The 17,821-nt window shown below is 41.8% G+C and overlaps 1 protein-coding gene across 7 annotated transcripts in view; it reads right to left on the bottom strand.

Moving 5' to 3' along the window:
• Nucleotides 1-877: 877 nt before the first annotated feature.
• Nucleotides 878-17,821, bottom strand: part of CYRIA (CYFIP related Rac1 interactor A) — a 79,438-nt gene continuing 62,494 nt past the window's right edge. For 4 of the 7 annotated variants that reach the window (XM_075861076.1, XM_075861079.1, XM_075861077.1 and 1 more), the window contains 10 exons: nt 15,929-16,008; nt 10,346-10,467; nt 9,185-9,290; nt 6,910-7,046; nt 6,750-6,827; nt 5,863-5,979; nt 5,679-5,758; nt 3,604-3,730; nt 3,014-3,084; nt 878-2,455 (listed from right to left, as the gene is read on the bottom strand). In XM_075861076.1, the coding sequence (XP_075717191.1) occupies nt 2,392-2,455; nt 3,014-3,084; nt 3,604-3,730; nt 5,679-5,758; nt 5,863-5,979; nt 6,750-6,827; nt 6,910-7,046; nt 9,185-9,290; nt 10,346-10,467; nt 15,929-16,001 (975 nt within the window). In that variant the 5' untranslated portion in view covers nt 16,002-16,008 and the 3' untranslated portion in view covers nt 878-2,391. Of the gene's footprint in view, nt 2,456-3,013; nt 3,085-3,603; nt 3,731-5,678; nt 5,759-5,862; nt 5,980-6,749; nt 6,828-6,909; nt 7,047-9,184; nt 9,291-10,345; nt 10,468-15,928; nt 16,009-16,192; nt 16,273-17,821 lie in introns of those variants that run through there. The other 3 variants (XM_075861082.1, XM_075861083.1, XM_075861078.1) reach the window with 2 other exon arrangements.

Raw genomic sequence — 17,821 nt, 5'->3', positions numbered from 1 at the left:
GCAGGATCAGACTACACAAGTTTGTTTGCAGTCTGTTACCATGGAGACACATGGCTGTAGGAACAAAATGATACAAGAGCTTTAAAAGGGTAACTGAACTTTTTAAAAAACTTTTGACAAGTCAAAGTGACGTCAGAAGTTTTGATCAGTGGGGGTCTTAGCATTGAGATCACCACCGATTGCTAGAACGTCGAATCAGCAGAGGCGCTTGGGTGAGCGCTGTGCTGCTTAGTTACTGATCAGCTTGCCTCGGAAAGCCAATAGAGCGGTGCACAGACTCAGACTTTCTACTGAGTCGGTACACTGCTCCGAGGAAAGCCGATCAGAAACAAAGCGGCACAGTGCTCACTTGAACGCTTCTGCTGATTAGTTTTAGCCATCAGTGGGAGTCTCAGTGCTTGGACCCCCATCGTTCAAAACTTCTGACATTGTCACTATTATATGTCAAAAGTTTTTTTTAAAGTTTACTTACCCTTTAATTAAAGAGGCTCTGTTACCAGTTTAGAACTGCCCCATCTCCTACCTAATCTAATAGGTGCTTTAATGAAGTTACGTTTTTTGTTTGTTTTTTTTTTTAAAACTTTTTTTGACCAAGTTCTGATAATTTTTAGTTTTATGCTAATTTGCTCTAAATGCCCAACTGGGCGTTATTTTTTTAAACTTTTCACCAAGTGGGCGTTGCATAGAAAAGTGCAGGACGCTGACCAATCAGCATTATATACCTCTCTTCATTCATGCCCAGCCTGTTGAGTGTTCCTGTGAGCGAGATCACACTGTGCTGTTAAACTGCAGCAATTTTCATTATTCTACTATTTTTTTTTTAGCAGCAATAAAAATAAAGCAGAGCTATGAAAAGAAAAAACAAAAATGAGGGCTGTCTATTACAATTCAGTTTATTTGGTACTGCAGTGGAGTAGCATTTAGGAATTCTATAAAAGGGACTTCATAGATCGAGCATTAATATATAAGATCTGTGACTCTCTTTATACTGTATATGCTCTGTAACGGAGTACAATACAAGCAGACATCTGTTAGCAGCACTTATCCACAATCAGCCAACCTTTACGTCAAAACTGGCCACAAAAGAATAAAAAAAAAAGGGGAGAGAGCATAAAAAGCCATGATATTCTACGACGGGTGGTGAACGCAGACAAGTCTCCAGTGCACCCACTTTCTTCTTCATCACTTATCTAAATTTACCTGGCCCCAGCAAACTACGGAAGATGTTGAAGGACCATTTTCCTCTTAAAAATAAATAAATCAATCGCCAGCAAAGCCAACTGTAAACCTTCAATTGTCGTCCTGTCAAGTCGTTAAAAACGCCCTTCAACGCCTTTGTAGATTTATCAGTTACTGGGAAAGCTCGGAGGCAACCAAAATGGCTACTATTATATCTCCCACGTGCGTTGTCACTGCAAACCTAACTAGAAAGGCTTCAGGCGCACAACTATTTTACAGCTCCATATAACCTCAGAGTTGTGTGGAGCTGTAATACAGCGCCTTAGTATGGCTATTTAAGACCGTTTTTTTTCTGCTGGATTCCGCGGCATGCTCCAATGGATGCCGCATGACCCAGACATTCTCCCGTAGTAGCATTGTTTTATAATACAGCACCTGAAAACAGCACACAGTGTCCGTAGGTCACTGTACAGAGCTCTGCCATATGCAGTGATAAGGGAGTGTGGGATGTATCGCTGCATAACTTAACATTCAAAAGTTGGGTGGAGGCTGTAATAGCATTCATTTTGGTTGTCATTTAGCGACCCTAGAAAAAAAAATTCTATTCAGTGGTTTTATAGCTTGGGCTTAGCCACTTGTTAACTAGGACTACTATTATTTAGTGGCGATTATTTTCAGAAGAAATGCACTTAAAAAGGCTGCAGAACCGAAATCGAAGATGAAACAAATATTATAATTAAAAAAAGTAACAGTGCCTAAACTGCATCATTGGACAAACCGACAAGTAAAAACACAATAGCAGATACAACCAATCAATTCACACAATTTTAAAGTATGGTTTAAGCACTTTGGTAAAAGAAGAGAAAAAAAACAAAGGAAAAAAAAACAACATTTGTTCAATTTGCAAGTCCAAAAAAATAATTATAATAATAATAATAATAATAACAACAGAGTGAATGTAAATGTAAGGTTGTGCTAAATCAGTCATATTAATTTACCCTTCAGGTGCCAGGAGTGACTTCACTGCCCAGCAAGCGGAGGAGCCCGCCGGCCGCTGAAGAGATCAAGACAAGTATAGAAGTCTAAGTTTCAGTGACGAGAAAGATAATGGCTATGTAAATACACATAAGTATTAACATCAATCTGTATTAAATTATGTAAACATATACATCTTCTGAGGTCAGTAAAAGAATCCTCTTCTAGCGCAGGATTTTACTGAAGCATCGTTCGGATCTGTTTAGAAGTAGACTCGTCGTTCAGGTGCTTTGTAGTAAACCTGCCGGGTCACACACACACAAAAAAAAAGAAGATCAAATGAAAAAAAACAAGCATTTTATCGCTATCTATAGATCCAGACAGTTAAGTTAGTTTTACACGGGCCAATCATCGGGCAAAGTGTCCATATGAACCCAGGGCAACGATCAGCTGATGAAGGAGCAAACATTCATTCATCGGCTGATCTGCTCGTTTAGAAGGCCAATAAAACGTCCGCTAGTCGACAGCACATCTCCCTGTGTAAACACGACGATATGATGGAAATGTATGGGGCGGATGATCATAGTAGCGATCGCTCGTCCCCAGACATAACAGATCATTGCTCCTTGTGAAAGTAGCAAACGAGCGCTGATCGCCAAGCGGTCTTGTTGAGTCGCTCGTTTTCACAACCCATATTGGCCGGTGTAAAAGGCCCTTTAGATAGGGATAGACGGATAAATTACACGCACAATAACAAAATCTTATGGAAAGATGGGGGCAAAAGGTCTACAAATCCATCCAGGCTTTAAATCTACCACTTAATGGAAATAGGGAGATTTGCACATAAACTGTACTGTACCTGAGTGCATTTAATAGACCCTCCACAGAATCTGGGGGTTGTTCTTTCAAAACCTTTATACAGCCTTTCATCTGCAGAGAAAATAGATAAATGAGACCCTAAAATCCTTCCATCACAATTTCGAAAATTAACCAACTTGATTCACCAAAACAGAATTGGATTTCCCTGCTGGAGCGCAGCTCTATTTACACATTGCTCCCGATCGGAAATGGAGCAATTCCAATAACAGATCCAGTTCAGGTCATTGCTATTAAAGCAATTGCATAATATAGATGTGGAGGTTCAACAGAGAGGAACTTTGGGTACCCAAAACTACGTTTACATTGCACTTCGGAGGATTTCCTGGCATAGACCACTGTGTAGGCAGAGTGTGACACCAGTCACCCAAAGACTCCCATGGGAGTAAAATGACATTTTTACTGAATGCCTGTTTGGAATAGCATAGTATACAGTTTATAAGAGAGTATACGGACATGTATAGGGCCTTCTAGATAGGTTTGGCTTTCCTGAGTCACCGAGTCACCCGCAGCCTAGTTAGAATATGTGCCAATATCTCACTACACTACAAAGGAAATAGTCTGAGCGCTTACATCAATCTTGGATGTCTTGCAGAACGCTCCGACTGGATGTACATGATCATAAAGAATTATAACACCGACCATGACTCTCATACAGAACATGAGTGTGTCTTCACTGGTGAACCGGCTCCTGTATTCTCTGTAGAGAAAGAAAAACAAAAAAAAAGGGGGGGGGGTATATAAATGTATATGATAGATCAGGAAGCCTCCACCTCCGACCTCTACCTGCCATACAAGCCAATGGCGGAGCTCTCTCTACTCTTGTAGTGTTTCGCTCCCTTCTTTACACATAGTGTCAAACACAAACTTTTGTACATGAGCAGTAATCTCCGAACCCCTGCTCTTACCTGCATGGGTAGGAGGTCCCCAATTTAACCCCTGCATGCATTCTGGGCCTTAAAGACCAAACTTTTTTTTTTATCGTCTCCTTCAAAAGGCTATAACATTTTTGTTTTTCCGTCAACATAGCCGTACGAGGACTTGTCTTTTTGCGGGATGAGCTGTATTTTTCAATGGCACCAGTTGGGGGTACTTTTTTACCCTTATTCTATGGGTCGGTACGTTTACGGAGAATACCATATATGTTTAGACTTTTTTTTTTTATAGGTTTTACTACTTTTGCACAATAGAAACACTTTTGCATATCCGCATTCCAAGAGCCATCATTTTATTTTTCCGTCCATGTCTCCATATGAGGGCTTGTTTTTTGCGGGACAAGATGTCGTTTCAATTGGTACCATTTTTTTGGTACATGGGACTTACTGATTAACTTCTATTATATTTTGGGGGGCCAATGGCAAACATATACGAGTTCCACCATTATTTGCAGGTTGTTTTTTTTACGGTTGCGGTTTAATTAATATGTAAATTCATTTTTTGGGTCATTTCAATAGCGGTGATACCATGTATGTGTATTTTTATTTTTTACTAAATAAAACCACTGTTTCACGGGAAAAAAAAAAATTCTGTCAGCAGAGCACTCGCTCCAGCCTGTATATGACACCCGTGCAGGACTTAAAATAAAGCCGAAGGCTTCTTAGTGACCGCAGTGACAATGTGGTTGTCATGGCAGCCCAGGGGCCTAATGAAGGGTCCCAGGACTGCCTTCACTCTGCCTCTGTTAAGCCCTGCATCTGGCTTAACAGAAGCCAGTAAAAATGATAATATACTGCAATACATATACATATATATATATATATATATATATATATATATATACACACATACACACAAATGAAAATAAGTAAACAAAAATTGGTATCGCTGTGTCCATAAAAGTAAATTACTACAATATAGCGTTATTTAACGCGCAGTGAACGGCGTCAAAAAAATAAAGATTTAAAACTACAAAATTGTTGTTTTTTATTGGTCATATTGGCTCTCAAAAACAATGTAATAAAAATTGATCACAAAGTTGTACGAACCAAAAAAACGATACCGATAAAAACGACAGCTCGTCCCGCAAAAAAATAAGCCATCACACCGCTCAATCGATGAAAAAAAAATAAGAGTTCTGGTTCTCAGAATGTGGCGACACAAAACATTTTTTGTTGAAATGTTTGTCCAAAAAAAAAAAGTTAAATCTAAACACCTATATAAAATTTGGCATCACCGTAATCGTATTGAGCCACAGAATATAAGAGAAGTTATCGTTTTTACTGCACGGTGAAAGCCATAAAAACGAAACCCAAAAAACAATTGAGTAGCAGTTTTTTCCAACTTCAGAGCGCAAATATTTTTTTTTCCGTTTCCCAGTAGATGATATGGAACTATAAATGCTACCAATAAGAAATTACAACTCCTCCCACAAAAAATAAGCCCTTATTAAATAAAAAACAGTTATGGCTCTTGGATGCAGGGAGGGAAATCTAAAATCAAAAAATGGCTCAGTCCTGAAGGGGTTGATTTAGGTTCTACAAGCCGATGGTGTATGTAATTCAAGGATATAAAAAAAAAATTGGTATGTTCGATTACAACATGGCTGAGGAGCCTCTAGTGGCCGCTTAGCCTCTCTCCCTATGGATGATCCAGGCATGCATGTATACAAGTGGGATAGTGTGGGTCGTACCCCATAAATATTAACTTACGGCGTTTCAAGCATGACTTTGCACACACTGGCCATTGTACTCAAGCAATCTGTGGTATTTTCAATGGGTAAAGTTTTGTTCTACGAGGGGGAAAAACAAAAACAGAACAAAAATCAGTAAAAAAACAAAACCCCCACCACAGACATTATATAGAAAACGTCACTAGTACTTTTCAGGGACTCACGTCGGACACGAAGCTGGTGGTGGCATTGCTAAGGGTTTTCAGCATTGGCGTTGCTTCGGCGTAGAACAAGGACATTCTGTTTGCCATTTCATTGTTGACTTCATTTTCGATATCTAACTGTAATCAGATCATTATAACTATTACAGGTGTATAAGACATCTATGAGCAGGATGTGGACTTCACAAGGGAGCTGTAGATCTTCTACTAGCGAAAGCAAATATCTTTCTAGGGGTAAAAGCACGCCAACATGCGGCTGATTGTTCATGGCCGCACAGTTTTGCGAAACCACGCGTCCACCAACAATAAAATGTGAAAACTGCACCGATTAGTGGTTAATCCGCACGTCGGAACGGTTTTCAGCCAGTAGCCGCCACATGTGAATGCACCCTTAAAGTGGATCGGTCAGTTCTATCTGAGGGTAGCATAGCATGGAGGGGGAAGATGCTGAGCTCCGTGATGTATAGTTTATTATTTGATGCAGTATCTTCATGAGGTAACACCTTTAAATGCTGCCACTCACCATCAGAATGATTGACAGCTCTCCATGCATACAAACTCATACGTGCGTGTGTGTGTGTGTGTGTGTGTGTGTGTGTGTGTGTGTGTGTGTGTGTGTGTGTGTGTGTGTGTGTGCGCGTGTGTGTGTGCGCGCGTGTTAAGCAGGACTCTGACTCGCTCTCTCCTCATCCGGCTTGGTGAGGCGGCCACTGGTTGCCAGATCCAGGTGGAGAATGGAGAGGTGGCTGTGCACGTGCTTGGCTCGCTTTTCTGTTCTACGGGTCTTATAGAAACTGCTGAGCGAGATCGTATGGATATGCCATAAGTGTGTGTGAGCAGAGCAGAAGTGTCCTTCCACGATCAGAAATGTTTATCCCGTATATACTCACATGCATGTTATTTATCCGGTTACGACTTATCGTCCTTCTGTAGTAACTGAAGTCATTTTGGATTGCTGGATTTCTCATCTAAATATACATTAAAGGCAGTTATGTGACGTCACTTTTTATTTCTGCCTGTGCGTACCGTGTGTAGTCCCGTCCCCCTTACCTTCAGTTCATCGAAGCGGAGTGTAAAGTGCAGAATTTCAGCAAACTCTTTAGCCAAGGCCTGCTCTCTCTCCAGGTGTTGTGTCGGAGTGTATGGGGGGCAGGTTAAGGACTCCAGTAAACTTTGCAAAGCCTTTTCTGTAGAAATAGAGAGACTGAAATTTCAGAAAATTCAATGGGAGGAAAGAAAAACGCAGGGACGTATTCTAGTAAGGTGCCAGAAAGAGGATACAGTAAGTCCCATGTAAACGAAGGGTAAATAACTGATGCAGAAGACCAGCTAAAAGAAAAAAAATATTTAAATGCAGGAAAAAAACCAGTAAGACTTATCCATGCATCCTCATCATGATTCCACACACGCTAGCTGCTGTCCGGTAGGCAATGTGCGCAGCTGCTCGGAACCAGGGACGATTCAGATACATGGATTTTACCATGGCAGCAGCCAATGGAAGCACAATTGCTAAACGCGATACATATAAAGTGGCATTAATATCAATAACGTAAAAGAAGTAGGCCTGCACCATTTTTATTGAGAATGACCTTATTAAGGTTTCCGGTCAGTCCCCGAGTTCCTCATCGGCATGCTAGAAATTAATAGGCTTCCTGAAAAGAGCCATGTGCCCGGCGCCGCTGCCCAGCCTACATTTCCCCCTGCTGTTCCGGCTAGCTGCGCTGCTGTTCCTCTCTTACCCCTGTAATACAGCATTTCTCTGACAGATTCCCATGGAATCAGATAGAAAAAATACACTCTGTATGAAATTGAAGGAATGCGCTGTATTGTGGCTCCGTACAACGCGGTTTACGGAGCCGTAATATGGTAGAGTGCACGAGCTCAGAAAACCCAATTAAACACGCTTAAAGAGGCTCTGTCACCAGATTTTGCAACCCCTATCTGCTATTGCAGCAGATCGGCGCTGCAATGTAGATTACAGTAACGTTTTTATTTTTTAAAAACGAGCATTTTTGGCCAAGTTATGACCATTTTTGTAGTTATGCAAATGAGGCTTGCAAAAGTCCAAGTGGGCGTGTTTACAGTAAAAGTCCAAGTGGGCGTGTATTATGTGCGTACATCGGGGCGTTTTTACTTTTTACTAGCTGGGAGTTCTGACGAGAAGTTTCATCCACTTCTCTTCACAACGCCCAGCTTCTGGCAGTGCACACAGTCGTGTTCTCGAGAGATCACGCTGTGACGTCACTCACAGGTCCTGCATCGTGTCGGACGAGCGAGGACACATCGGCACCAGAGGCTACAGATGATTCTGCAGCAGCATCGGCGTTTGCAGGTAAATCGATGTAGCTACTTACCTGCAAACGCTGATGCTGCTGCAGAATCAACTGTAGCCTCTGGTGCCGACACGATGCAGGACCTGTGAGTGACGACACAGCGTGATCTCTGGAGAACACGCTGTGTCTGCACTGCCAGAAGCTGGGCGTTCTGAAGAGAAGTGGATGACACTTCTATACACAACGCCCGGCTAGTAAAAGTAGTAAACACGCCCCGATGTACACACATAATACACGCCCACTTGGACTTTTACTTTTAAACACACCCACTTGGACTTTTGCAAGCCTCATTTGCATAAATACAAAAATGGTCATAACTTGGCCAAAAATGCTCGTTTTTTAAAAATAAAAACGTTACTGTAATCTACATTGCAGCGCCGATCTGCTGCAATAGCAGATAGGGGTTGCAAAATCTGGTGACAGAGCCTCTTTAACTCCAACCAGCCCATGAATATGCTCACTCAGCTGATACAGACCTAATACATTTAAGTCCAACACCAAGCAAATGATCCCAAACCCACATACATAAATCTATATCTCCAATTTTAAGAAGCCCATACAGACTATTTCTATATACTTGCACATAACAGGAGGGTAAAGATTATTTATTTTTTTCTAGTAGATTCTATCTTTTAAGCCCCCAAATAAGATTTCCACAGGAAAATAAAAAATTAAAAATAAGAGCCCATGGTATCCCCATTAAATGTTAAAGCTGCAGTACCCAAATTGGCTGTAGCAAGAAAACTCCTGCACTAACAAAATTAGGCCTCATGCACACCATGGTCGGAGGCGCAGAGAAGTTAAATATGGTTCTGCAATTCAGACCGATTTTGTAATGATACATCACTTTCACATGCATTTTTCCCGATAAGCCTGTGGCTTGGCACTGTATGGGCATGTGGCAGACTATGGGAAACGTGCTGAAGACTAGAGATGGCCATACACATTAAGACAGAAGGGGGGGAAAAAAACAACAAACAAAAAAACCTCACCAAGCCTCAGGGAAAATTCATAAAAGCGTTTCAGCCGCACGACAAGCGGGCACACAGCATTCCAGGCTTTTTCCTGAAGATGGATGTCATTAGGATTTTGTATACCCTAAAACATACAGAATACAAGTGCGTCAATGTGAATACATATTAAATGTAGACGGACAATTCATAGTACTTTAACCCTTTCTTGACCAGGGGTGTTTTGGAGCATTATGTCCAGAGCAAAAGTTCACCTTTATGAATTGTTCATTCTCTTTTTTTTTTTTAGGTTTGGGGTTTTCAGGACACATAGGGCTTTCTTGTTATTTCATATTTGATAGGATCTCTCTCTATTTTGTAGGGCTTGTTTAAAAAAAATAGAATTGCTCTTTATTTACATTTTGTGATTGTTTGTTCAAACAAAACCTCAAGTTGTCAAGTGTGTTCCCCATTTTAGGTTTTTCCCTTCGCATTAGATGCAGCCTCCGCACATGGGTGATGACCCTCCAGCCACAGAATTTTTTTTTTTTAGTCAAAACAAAAAGAATAGTGCTCAGGAAGAAGAGACAAATATTGGTGGCCGGGGGTGATTACTGTACGTTGCGCTGTGTGGTCTGGTAGAAACCTGCATCTTCAAGGCGTTCACCAGATATTTTTTTTCGAACATGAATTTGTATTGAACTAAGGACTATTCCAGTCCCCTAGGCTTCATTCACAACTATATTTAACGTGAAAACCAGAAACTGATCCCATCAGAAAAAAAATAAAATAAAAACATTCCTTTGGAGACCACTTCACTGATTTATACCGGATCCAATGCGGTTTGTGACAAAGTATACGGTCTTCACATGGAAGCATGTATATAACCTAGGTCCATAGTCACTACACTGCTGCGTGTTAAGAGTCCGTATTATGGCCGGAAAACCTGAACACGTCTCTAAGTAAAACTAACTTAAAAATCGGTATAGAGTTCTATGGTGATCTAGGGTCGGTTTAGTAGAACCAGAGGGTTATTACGTCCTTACGAAACTGGGCTAAGGGCATTCTCACATGGCCAGGACACAGCAGCCACTCCAGGACCACCAGTTCTACTGCACGGAATAGTAGAACGGCTTACAAAAACATGGCCTTAGGCTCGTGATTATACAATTATTTTTAGACTTGGGCAGGATGAGGCCATACATCTCTTATCTCTTGTCCGGCTCCTTTGTACGCTTGCAGATCGGAGAGGATGCTCTCAGATTCCTGCAAAACGGCATTGACCTGGTTCCACACTTCCCTCTCGCAGTCAGTTGGTTGAGCATCTAGAAAAAATACATCAATATAAGAATTTCATAGCAATCATGGAAATAAAAGTAACATACGAAAGAAAATACAAAAAGCTGGAAAACTCTTTTTAAGGAGCGTTTTCGATTGGACTTGGGAGTTGTTCTTATGTATGTGGATTAAGAGCTTTAACAAAAGAGAAGCCATAAAGTTAAAGTTATTTAAAGAGGTATTCTTCTATCTGAGATTTATGGCATATTCACAGGTCCCAGCCCCGACCCCGCCTGGTGAGGCAGCCGCCGAATCCAGGTAGAGACTTCGGAGAGGTGGCCGGGATTACGGAAACGGAAGATGTCGCTGTGCTACGCTTTTTCCGCAGCTTCCATAGAAGTAAATGAGTTACGGAAACAGTGTAGCACAGCGAGCCTGGCTGTTTCCACAATCCTGACCACGTCTCCACATGGATGCAGTGGCTGCCTCAAATGGCTGGAACGGGGTGAGGGGATCCCCGTTCCGGAGATAGGTGCGAGTCCCAGAGCTGGGTCCCGCAATTATCAGACAGTTATGGCATAGCCTGTGGAAATTTCATAAATGTCCAAGATGGGAATGTCCCTTCAATAATGTGAAATGTTATAAAACGTTTGTTTCAAGTTATATCAAATCATTTTTGTGAAGTGTTCTACCTTATAAGACACAAGGGAAAAACGTTTCTAGTGCTCATCGCATGACGACAATCCCTTACCCTATTAAAGCATGTGGACATTATAGAAAAGCCCCCCCCCCCCCCCAACTATTCGGCCTCGTATAACTGGCTTTGTATAAATCAGCACTCTTTTGCATTGCATGGTACTTTGTTGCAGATTTTAGTGTCTAAAGGTGACTTTATATTCAGTAGCATCTCACATATAACTGAGTGCTTCCCTCTGGGTGGGCATAACATGACTGGACGGGCAATGACTGCAGTTCAGCTCTAGAAATTCCATGTGCCGGCTTGTTCTGTACTAGCGAGTGCCAATCTGATCTGGGCTGAATAAAAACAAACGTGCGATAAATCTAGGACACAGTCTTGGCCCTCAAGTGAAACACACTTTATTTTCTAAGAATCTTGGCCGGCTCCGCTGTGCTGGGAACAATTCAGGCATTCTGACACGGACGCCTCTCAGGTAACATTGTCCGACCTGTACGGTTGCCAGAGACTTCAATACATCCCGGGACGGCTCGCTCCGAGCACATTTCATGCCATTCTAGAGGCACAAGCACAATTCCTAATCAAGGGGGTCTAGTCCTGATGAAACCGGACGTGTCTACAGACCCCTCGAGTATTGCTCTTCACTGTACTTGCATTCATGATGCAAAATTACCCAACACCCAAACTAACAGCTGAAACGCATACAATATTTATATGTGCCCATAAATTACCTATGGGAACATGTTAACAGTACACATTCTGTACATAAAGGACCATGACACGCTTGTTTTTAGGATATTGCAAGGTGAGCAGCAATGCCAGCCCAAGGAATGACTGTTTCTGGGGAAATAAGCAGATCAAAATTGTGGAAGATTACTGCGACCATGATGTTTTACTTTCAGAAAAAAAGGTCCCGGATGAACTTGGGGCTACAGTAAAAAAAAAAAAAAAAAACATGGTTGAGGTTTTTTTTTTTTTTTTTTTTTGCAATGGCAGCAAGATCAGCTGCGACCTTCATTCCTACAGGGAGGCTAGAGACGGGTCTTACTACATGGTGCTAAACAGATAAGATGTTGGGCCTACATGTACATGTGTGCGTGCAAAGTCTATATGAAATAGCATTTAATCCATGTCATTACATAAATGTCAATTGTAGAAAGAAAATATGAAAACTTCAAGACGTAGAAATCAAAACATTTCAAGATCAAAGTTACAGGTGAAGACATTTATAGAGAACATCTCAGTAATAAAGCTAATAAGCCATGCAATATACTATGTTAGACATGCAGGTTAGTGAAGACGGATCAGACACATAAAACGCTCATTTATTTCTCCCAAACCTGAAGTTTGGTTTTAGACTAAAAATAAACTGATCAGATTAGAAGAAGTTTGACTTCAGGCAGAATTTTTTTTAACGGAAACAGGGCTTGGTTTAAGGGAACAGGTCATGTACATGTCTGTAGTGACAGACACAATGATTTCAGTGGTCTGTCACTTATTTGCTAAAGTGAAGCCGTTTTGGAGAACTTACATGCAGAGCCCAGGCAGCGCCACCAGAGATGAGCCGGACAGTCACGAGAAGCTGCTAGCTCCGCCCATTTGCCGCTGATTGACATTTCTCCCTATTACTGTGCATAGTGAGAAATCTGTCAATCAGCAGCAAGTGGGCGAGGCTAGCGGCAGCTCATGACTGTCAGGCTCATCTCTGGTGGTGGTGCTGCCTGGGTTTTGCATGTAAGCTCCAAAATGGCTCCACTTTAGCAAATAAGTGACAGACCGCTGAAATCAGTGTATCATTACATTACGCTGCACTCCGTAAACAAAGAATAATGTGCATGACCGGTTCCCTTTAAGGCTCTGCTCACATCTGCGTTATAAACATAAGCCGCAACGCCGTGATGGATCCGTCGCAAGACCGACACCAGCAGCGCCCAACGGACCACAGTCTTACGCTGAGGCGTCCGTAGTCTTGACAGGAAAGATAGCGCATTATGCTGCACTATTTTTACTGTAACAAAAACAAAAACGGTGACCTGAACAGAGTCTAAAGTGTACCTCCGCTTGTTTGTAACCTTTCAGCATTGCGAACACATCGGTTTTAGTAAATATTTATTTTCCTTGAAATAACCACGCTGGAGCATCTTTTCTTAGAATTCTATGTTGTACCATTCCTCTATTATTGCTCCTGGAAATTAATAAATGGACAATTGGACGCAACTCTTCACCTTGCCATTAGGGGGTGTCCTAAGTTGCATTTAGCGATACGTGGGACTTCAGCTGTAGCGCCTCTCCTTACCAGACCAACTTTATGTTTTATTTCTTCTAACCCATTTGGGGTGAGATCTATGTTGTATAGAACACATTATCCATTTGGATGTCACATTGTAGATTTGTTTTCGCTTTTGTATTCTTTAGTACTTTACAATTTAATTGTTGTGGTTTCATGCCATGCTTATAATTTATAGACGCTATTTCAGTGGAGTGGAGAGCTTGGTTTATTAACCATTTATTCCTATGAAGTTTTGTCTGGTTATTCCCATATGTGACCCGAACAGGGTCATATTATTGTTTGCGAATCTTATGTATGTATCATTTCTTTGATGTTTTTAATGGTTTGTCATATGTACTGCTCGTATTTAAATAAAGTAAATACTTTTTGACCATTGAATATTATGGGTGTGCACACTTATTTTGGCTCGTCGCTTTATGGATGTAGTCATGGCCTATTAGACGTCAGTGTTTAACCCCTATAGATTATTAGTGGTACCCACCATTTCTTTATGGTGCTACCCTGCAAAGTCTGATCGGACAAAGTCACGGTGTGTAGGGACCTTCTGAGTGACAGGGGGAATGATAATGTTCAATTGTAAATTTAGTTGGAATGGTTATTTCATAGAGAATACGAGTATTTACTAAAACAGACGTATCAGTACAACTGACTGGTCCTCTTTGGCTGGCTGCTTTCTTCCAAAAACAGTGCCACACCTGTCCACAGGTTGCGTGGGTGGTATTGCAGCTCGGCCCCCTTCACTTCAATTGAGCGCAGCTGCAATAGCAAACAACCTGTGGCAGTTTCTGGAAGACCGCAGCCATGTTTTTCTAATCCTAAACAGTCCCTTTAAGGACTCCGCATACTGCAGTTGCAAAAGGATAGCCCAAAATCTGCAGTTTTCCCACATCATAAACAACATTTGTGAACTTAGACATAAACCGTAACATTAAATTCATATCTCCAACATTTTCATTTCCAATTACAGAAAATACAAGAATATTGTAAATAGAACAAGACATACAAGAAGAAATACACATGTAAAATCAGATTTGCAACAACTTAGAATCTCAAACTCTGCCCCCATAATTACTAAGAAAGTCCGCCATGATAATTTACTTTTCTCGCCTTTTCATAAACATGACAGTGACAACCAGTTTCTAGCAAATCTTGTGTTCTGCAAGGGCTAAGAAGTTAAAGGGGCACTTCTATCAAGAGGTTCTGGTATATCAATAGGAACCTTGCAGATTCCAATCCCTGCACTCGATGTTCAGGGAGCTAAAAGACGACTTCATTTAAGGGGATTGAATTAGCACCTTTAAAGAAAGGGATGACCTATCCAGGCTATAGGACATGGATTCACATAAAAGTCAAAATTCAAGATTGACCAAGCTTTCCCCTGGTCAATCTTGCTGGTAGTCACAAAGCTTGTAATTACTTCTACCCTAGGCTTTCCAAAAATGGCCACACACGAAAAGTTGGCAGAAATGGTCAACTTTTGACTGCCAAAAATAGGATTAGCCGGGTTGGAATATTCTGGTCGCGGTTGGCTAAGGCCTCATGCACACGACCGTAGCCGTGTGCACGGCCGTGATTTTCGGGTCGGCCGGCTGCGGACTGTCAGCGGACTGTCAGCCACAGGCCGCCCGCAAATACTGGGACATGCACATGGCCGCGGCCATTGTTTTCAAGGAGCCCGGACCGCAGAACCGGGCCGTAATAAGACATGCCCGTTCTTTCTGCGGTCCGGGCTCCTGGGCCGTGCACGGACCGCAAAAACTACGGTCGTGTGCACGGCCCCATAGAAAAGAATGGGGCTGCAATTCTCCCGTGGATTTTCGGGAGAATTGCGGCCGCAAAAACACGGTCGTGTGCATGAGGCCTAAGATTTCTTGTGTGTGGTGTGATCGGCTGAATTCAACCGATCATTTGCCGTTGTGCGCAACCCTCAGTGTTAGTTTAGTGATTGTAATGTTGCTGGTGGGAACATTTGTACGCGTTGCAGCCGATCAATAAATTAAGTGCTTGGACAACTCAAGAGGCCTTTGCCAAACAAAATAACCATATCACAAACCAGACTGGCAGATTAAAAAGGGGCTCTACAGAAAATTCGGAACCACCCTAAAAACTGAAAAGAACACACTTTATATGCGGACACAACGCCCTCCCGTCTGTTCACTACTACTAGCTAACCTACAGTCAGAGGTCGACAAAAGGTTTGTATGAAGGGCATTGCCTATAATGTGAAAACTCATCTAGGAGTTCACAGAATGATGAAGAATCATTTTCATTGCAAGATTTCACCTGTCAGATATTCATTACCCCCCCCCCTCACCCCCACCCCCACCAGCCTGATTCTCTGGCCCATAAAAGCATCAGATAAGGACATCCCATGTATGGCAAGATTTCCCATAACACCATAATCTACATATTGACTTCTGTGACATCTAGATTGTTTGCAAATCTTCAGAAAGCATGCAGCAGTCGACACGCAACAGTGTTAGTAAAGAAATCATCACCGCCAAGCAAGAGGTGTGCTCACTTTCAAAGTCAAGGAAAAAGTTTGGTCCCTGATCAAGCTCTGTGCATGTAAGAACTTTTAAAAGATTTCCCATTTGGCTCCTGGAAAGGAAAAGAGAAAAATAAAAAGGAAAGAGGTGCTAAGTGGGTGAGATAAGAAGTAACATGCAAGCAGATTGCCGTCTCCGGTGCAGAGATGTTGGGTCAGGATGTCTCATCAGCTCAGCCCATGAAAGAAGAGGAGAGGTTCACCTATTTTCTTGTGAGATTTTATTATAAAACTTACTTTCAAAATCCAGGAAAAAATGTGGATAATTTTCTATTTCCCTGGTTAGCACTTTAAGAAGATTACCCATCCCAGCAAACCTGGTGGACATAATACAGAACGGTACACAGTGATCAATGCAGGGGTTAAAGGCAATAAGCAGACCAAATAGTATACGTCCTTACAAATATCTAGCAATATAAAGAGTTTTGTGACATTTAAGACAATTGTGGCTTATTTGTATGATATGCCACCAATGTCAGTTAATTGTGCCCCCCACCGAGCACTAGAATAAAGTGGCAGCGGCGCTAGGGACCACCCTTACCTGTCTCCATCATTCAGCTTTATCTGGTCGGCTGCATGGATGGCCATTAGGTCAAGATCACACACCAGTTTTTTTGAGCCAAAGCCATAAGTGGATCCAAAAGGAAGAAAGGGTATAAAGAAAATACTGATGCATCTAGTATCTTGTGTGCACTATTGTGCCAAAAATGGCCCCAAAATTTGCACCGAAATCCTGGCGACTGCACGAAGAAAACTGAGCAGAGCTGCCATTTCATTCTAGAGGCACAAGCGCTGATCGGGCATTGGTGGCATATCATAGCAATATCCTACCAATGTCTTTGATAGTACAACCATCTTAAAATTGGTTTGCATTCCCCTTCAGATCAACATGACTATAGGTGTTGTGTTTCTTTCAGTAGCTTGTATTGATCCTATAAAGCATTTTACTTGCATATCCATGGGAAGCCCCTCAACGCTGCTCACTGGGCAGCTGCATGCCTTGTAGAACACACAAGAAAATACAACAATCCTGCGGGATGATGGAAATCCTTTAATCCAGCTTTCAGGAGATCCTTCAGGTGCAGAAATATCGGACATTCCAGATTATCCAGGAGACGTCAAAGCCCAACGAAACAGGACTTCTTATAGTTTAGCAGGACCACTGGTCAGTACATTTATAAAATTGGACAATTGGAATCCATACAATAGCAATGCACTCTTCTGGTGTTACACACTATTAGGTGGTGATGTAGAAGGAGTTCAGGAGAACTTTCATACATTTGAGCCTATTAACAATTGTATCTCAACGCCAGTCCTCAAGTGCCCCGACAGGTCATGGTTTGAGGGATAGCTGCAGCAATTCCTGATGCAAAACTAAAGGGTCTATTTACACAGTGTACGAAGACTAAAGTGTAAATGAACCCTAAGGAAATGCTTTCTTTTTATACTAGACTGTGGACTGACCAATGCCTTTACAGAAAACAACGTGCTCTAGGATATGGCTTTCTGCAGTCACCACTAGAGGGAGTGTAGGAGATTATTGCATACAGTTATATGAGAACTCGTTAAAAACACAATATGCCGTAAATCCTCATGCTCCCCCTAGTGGTGGCTGCTGCCAGTCATAATGTTCTCTCTAGAGAAGGTAAAAAAGTCATCTTTTGGTCATGACCATTTTAATCGCCATCTGGAGATCTGTGTATATAATGAAGCAGAATTCTAATAACCAGATATTTTACCCTCCTGTCTACACAAAGTGGTCTGGTATAATCCCCATGATTTTATACTCATTCCAGTTCATTTCATACTCTTCATTGATTTGCACAATGACAAAATCTTACACTACGTTCTTACCACACTGCTATG

Source organism: Rhinoderma darwinii, chromosome 4, assembly GCF_050947455.1.
Source record: "Rhinoderma darwinii isolate aRhiDar2 chromosome 4, aRhiDar2.hap1, whole genome shotgun sequence".
NCBI lineage: Eukaryota > Metazoa > Chordata > Amphibia > Anura > Rhinodermatidae > Rhinoderma > Rhinoderma darwinii.
The sequence above is the reverse complement of the archived record's forward strand: the minus strand, read 5'-3'. Positions and strand labels throughout refer to the sequence as shown.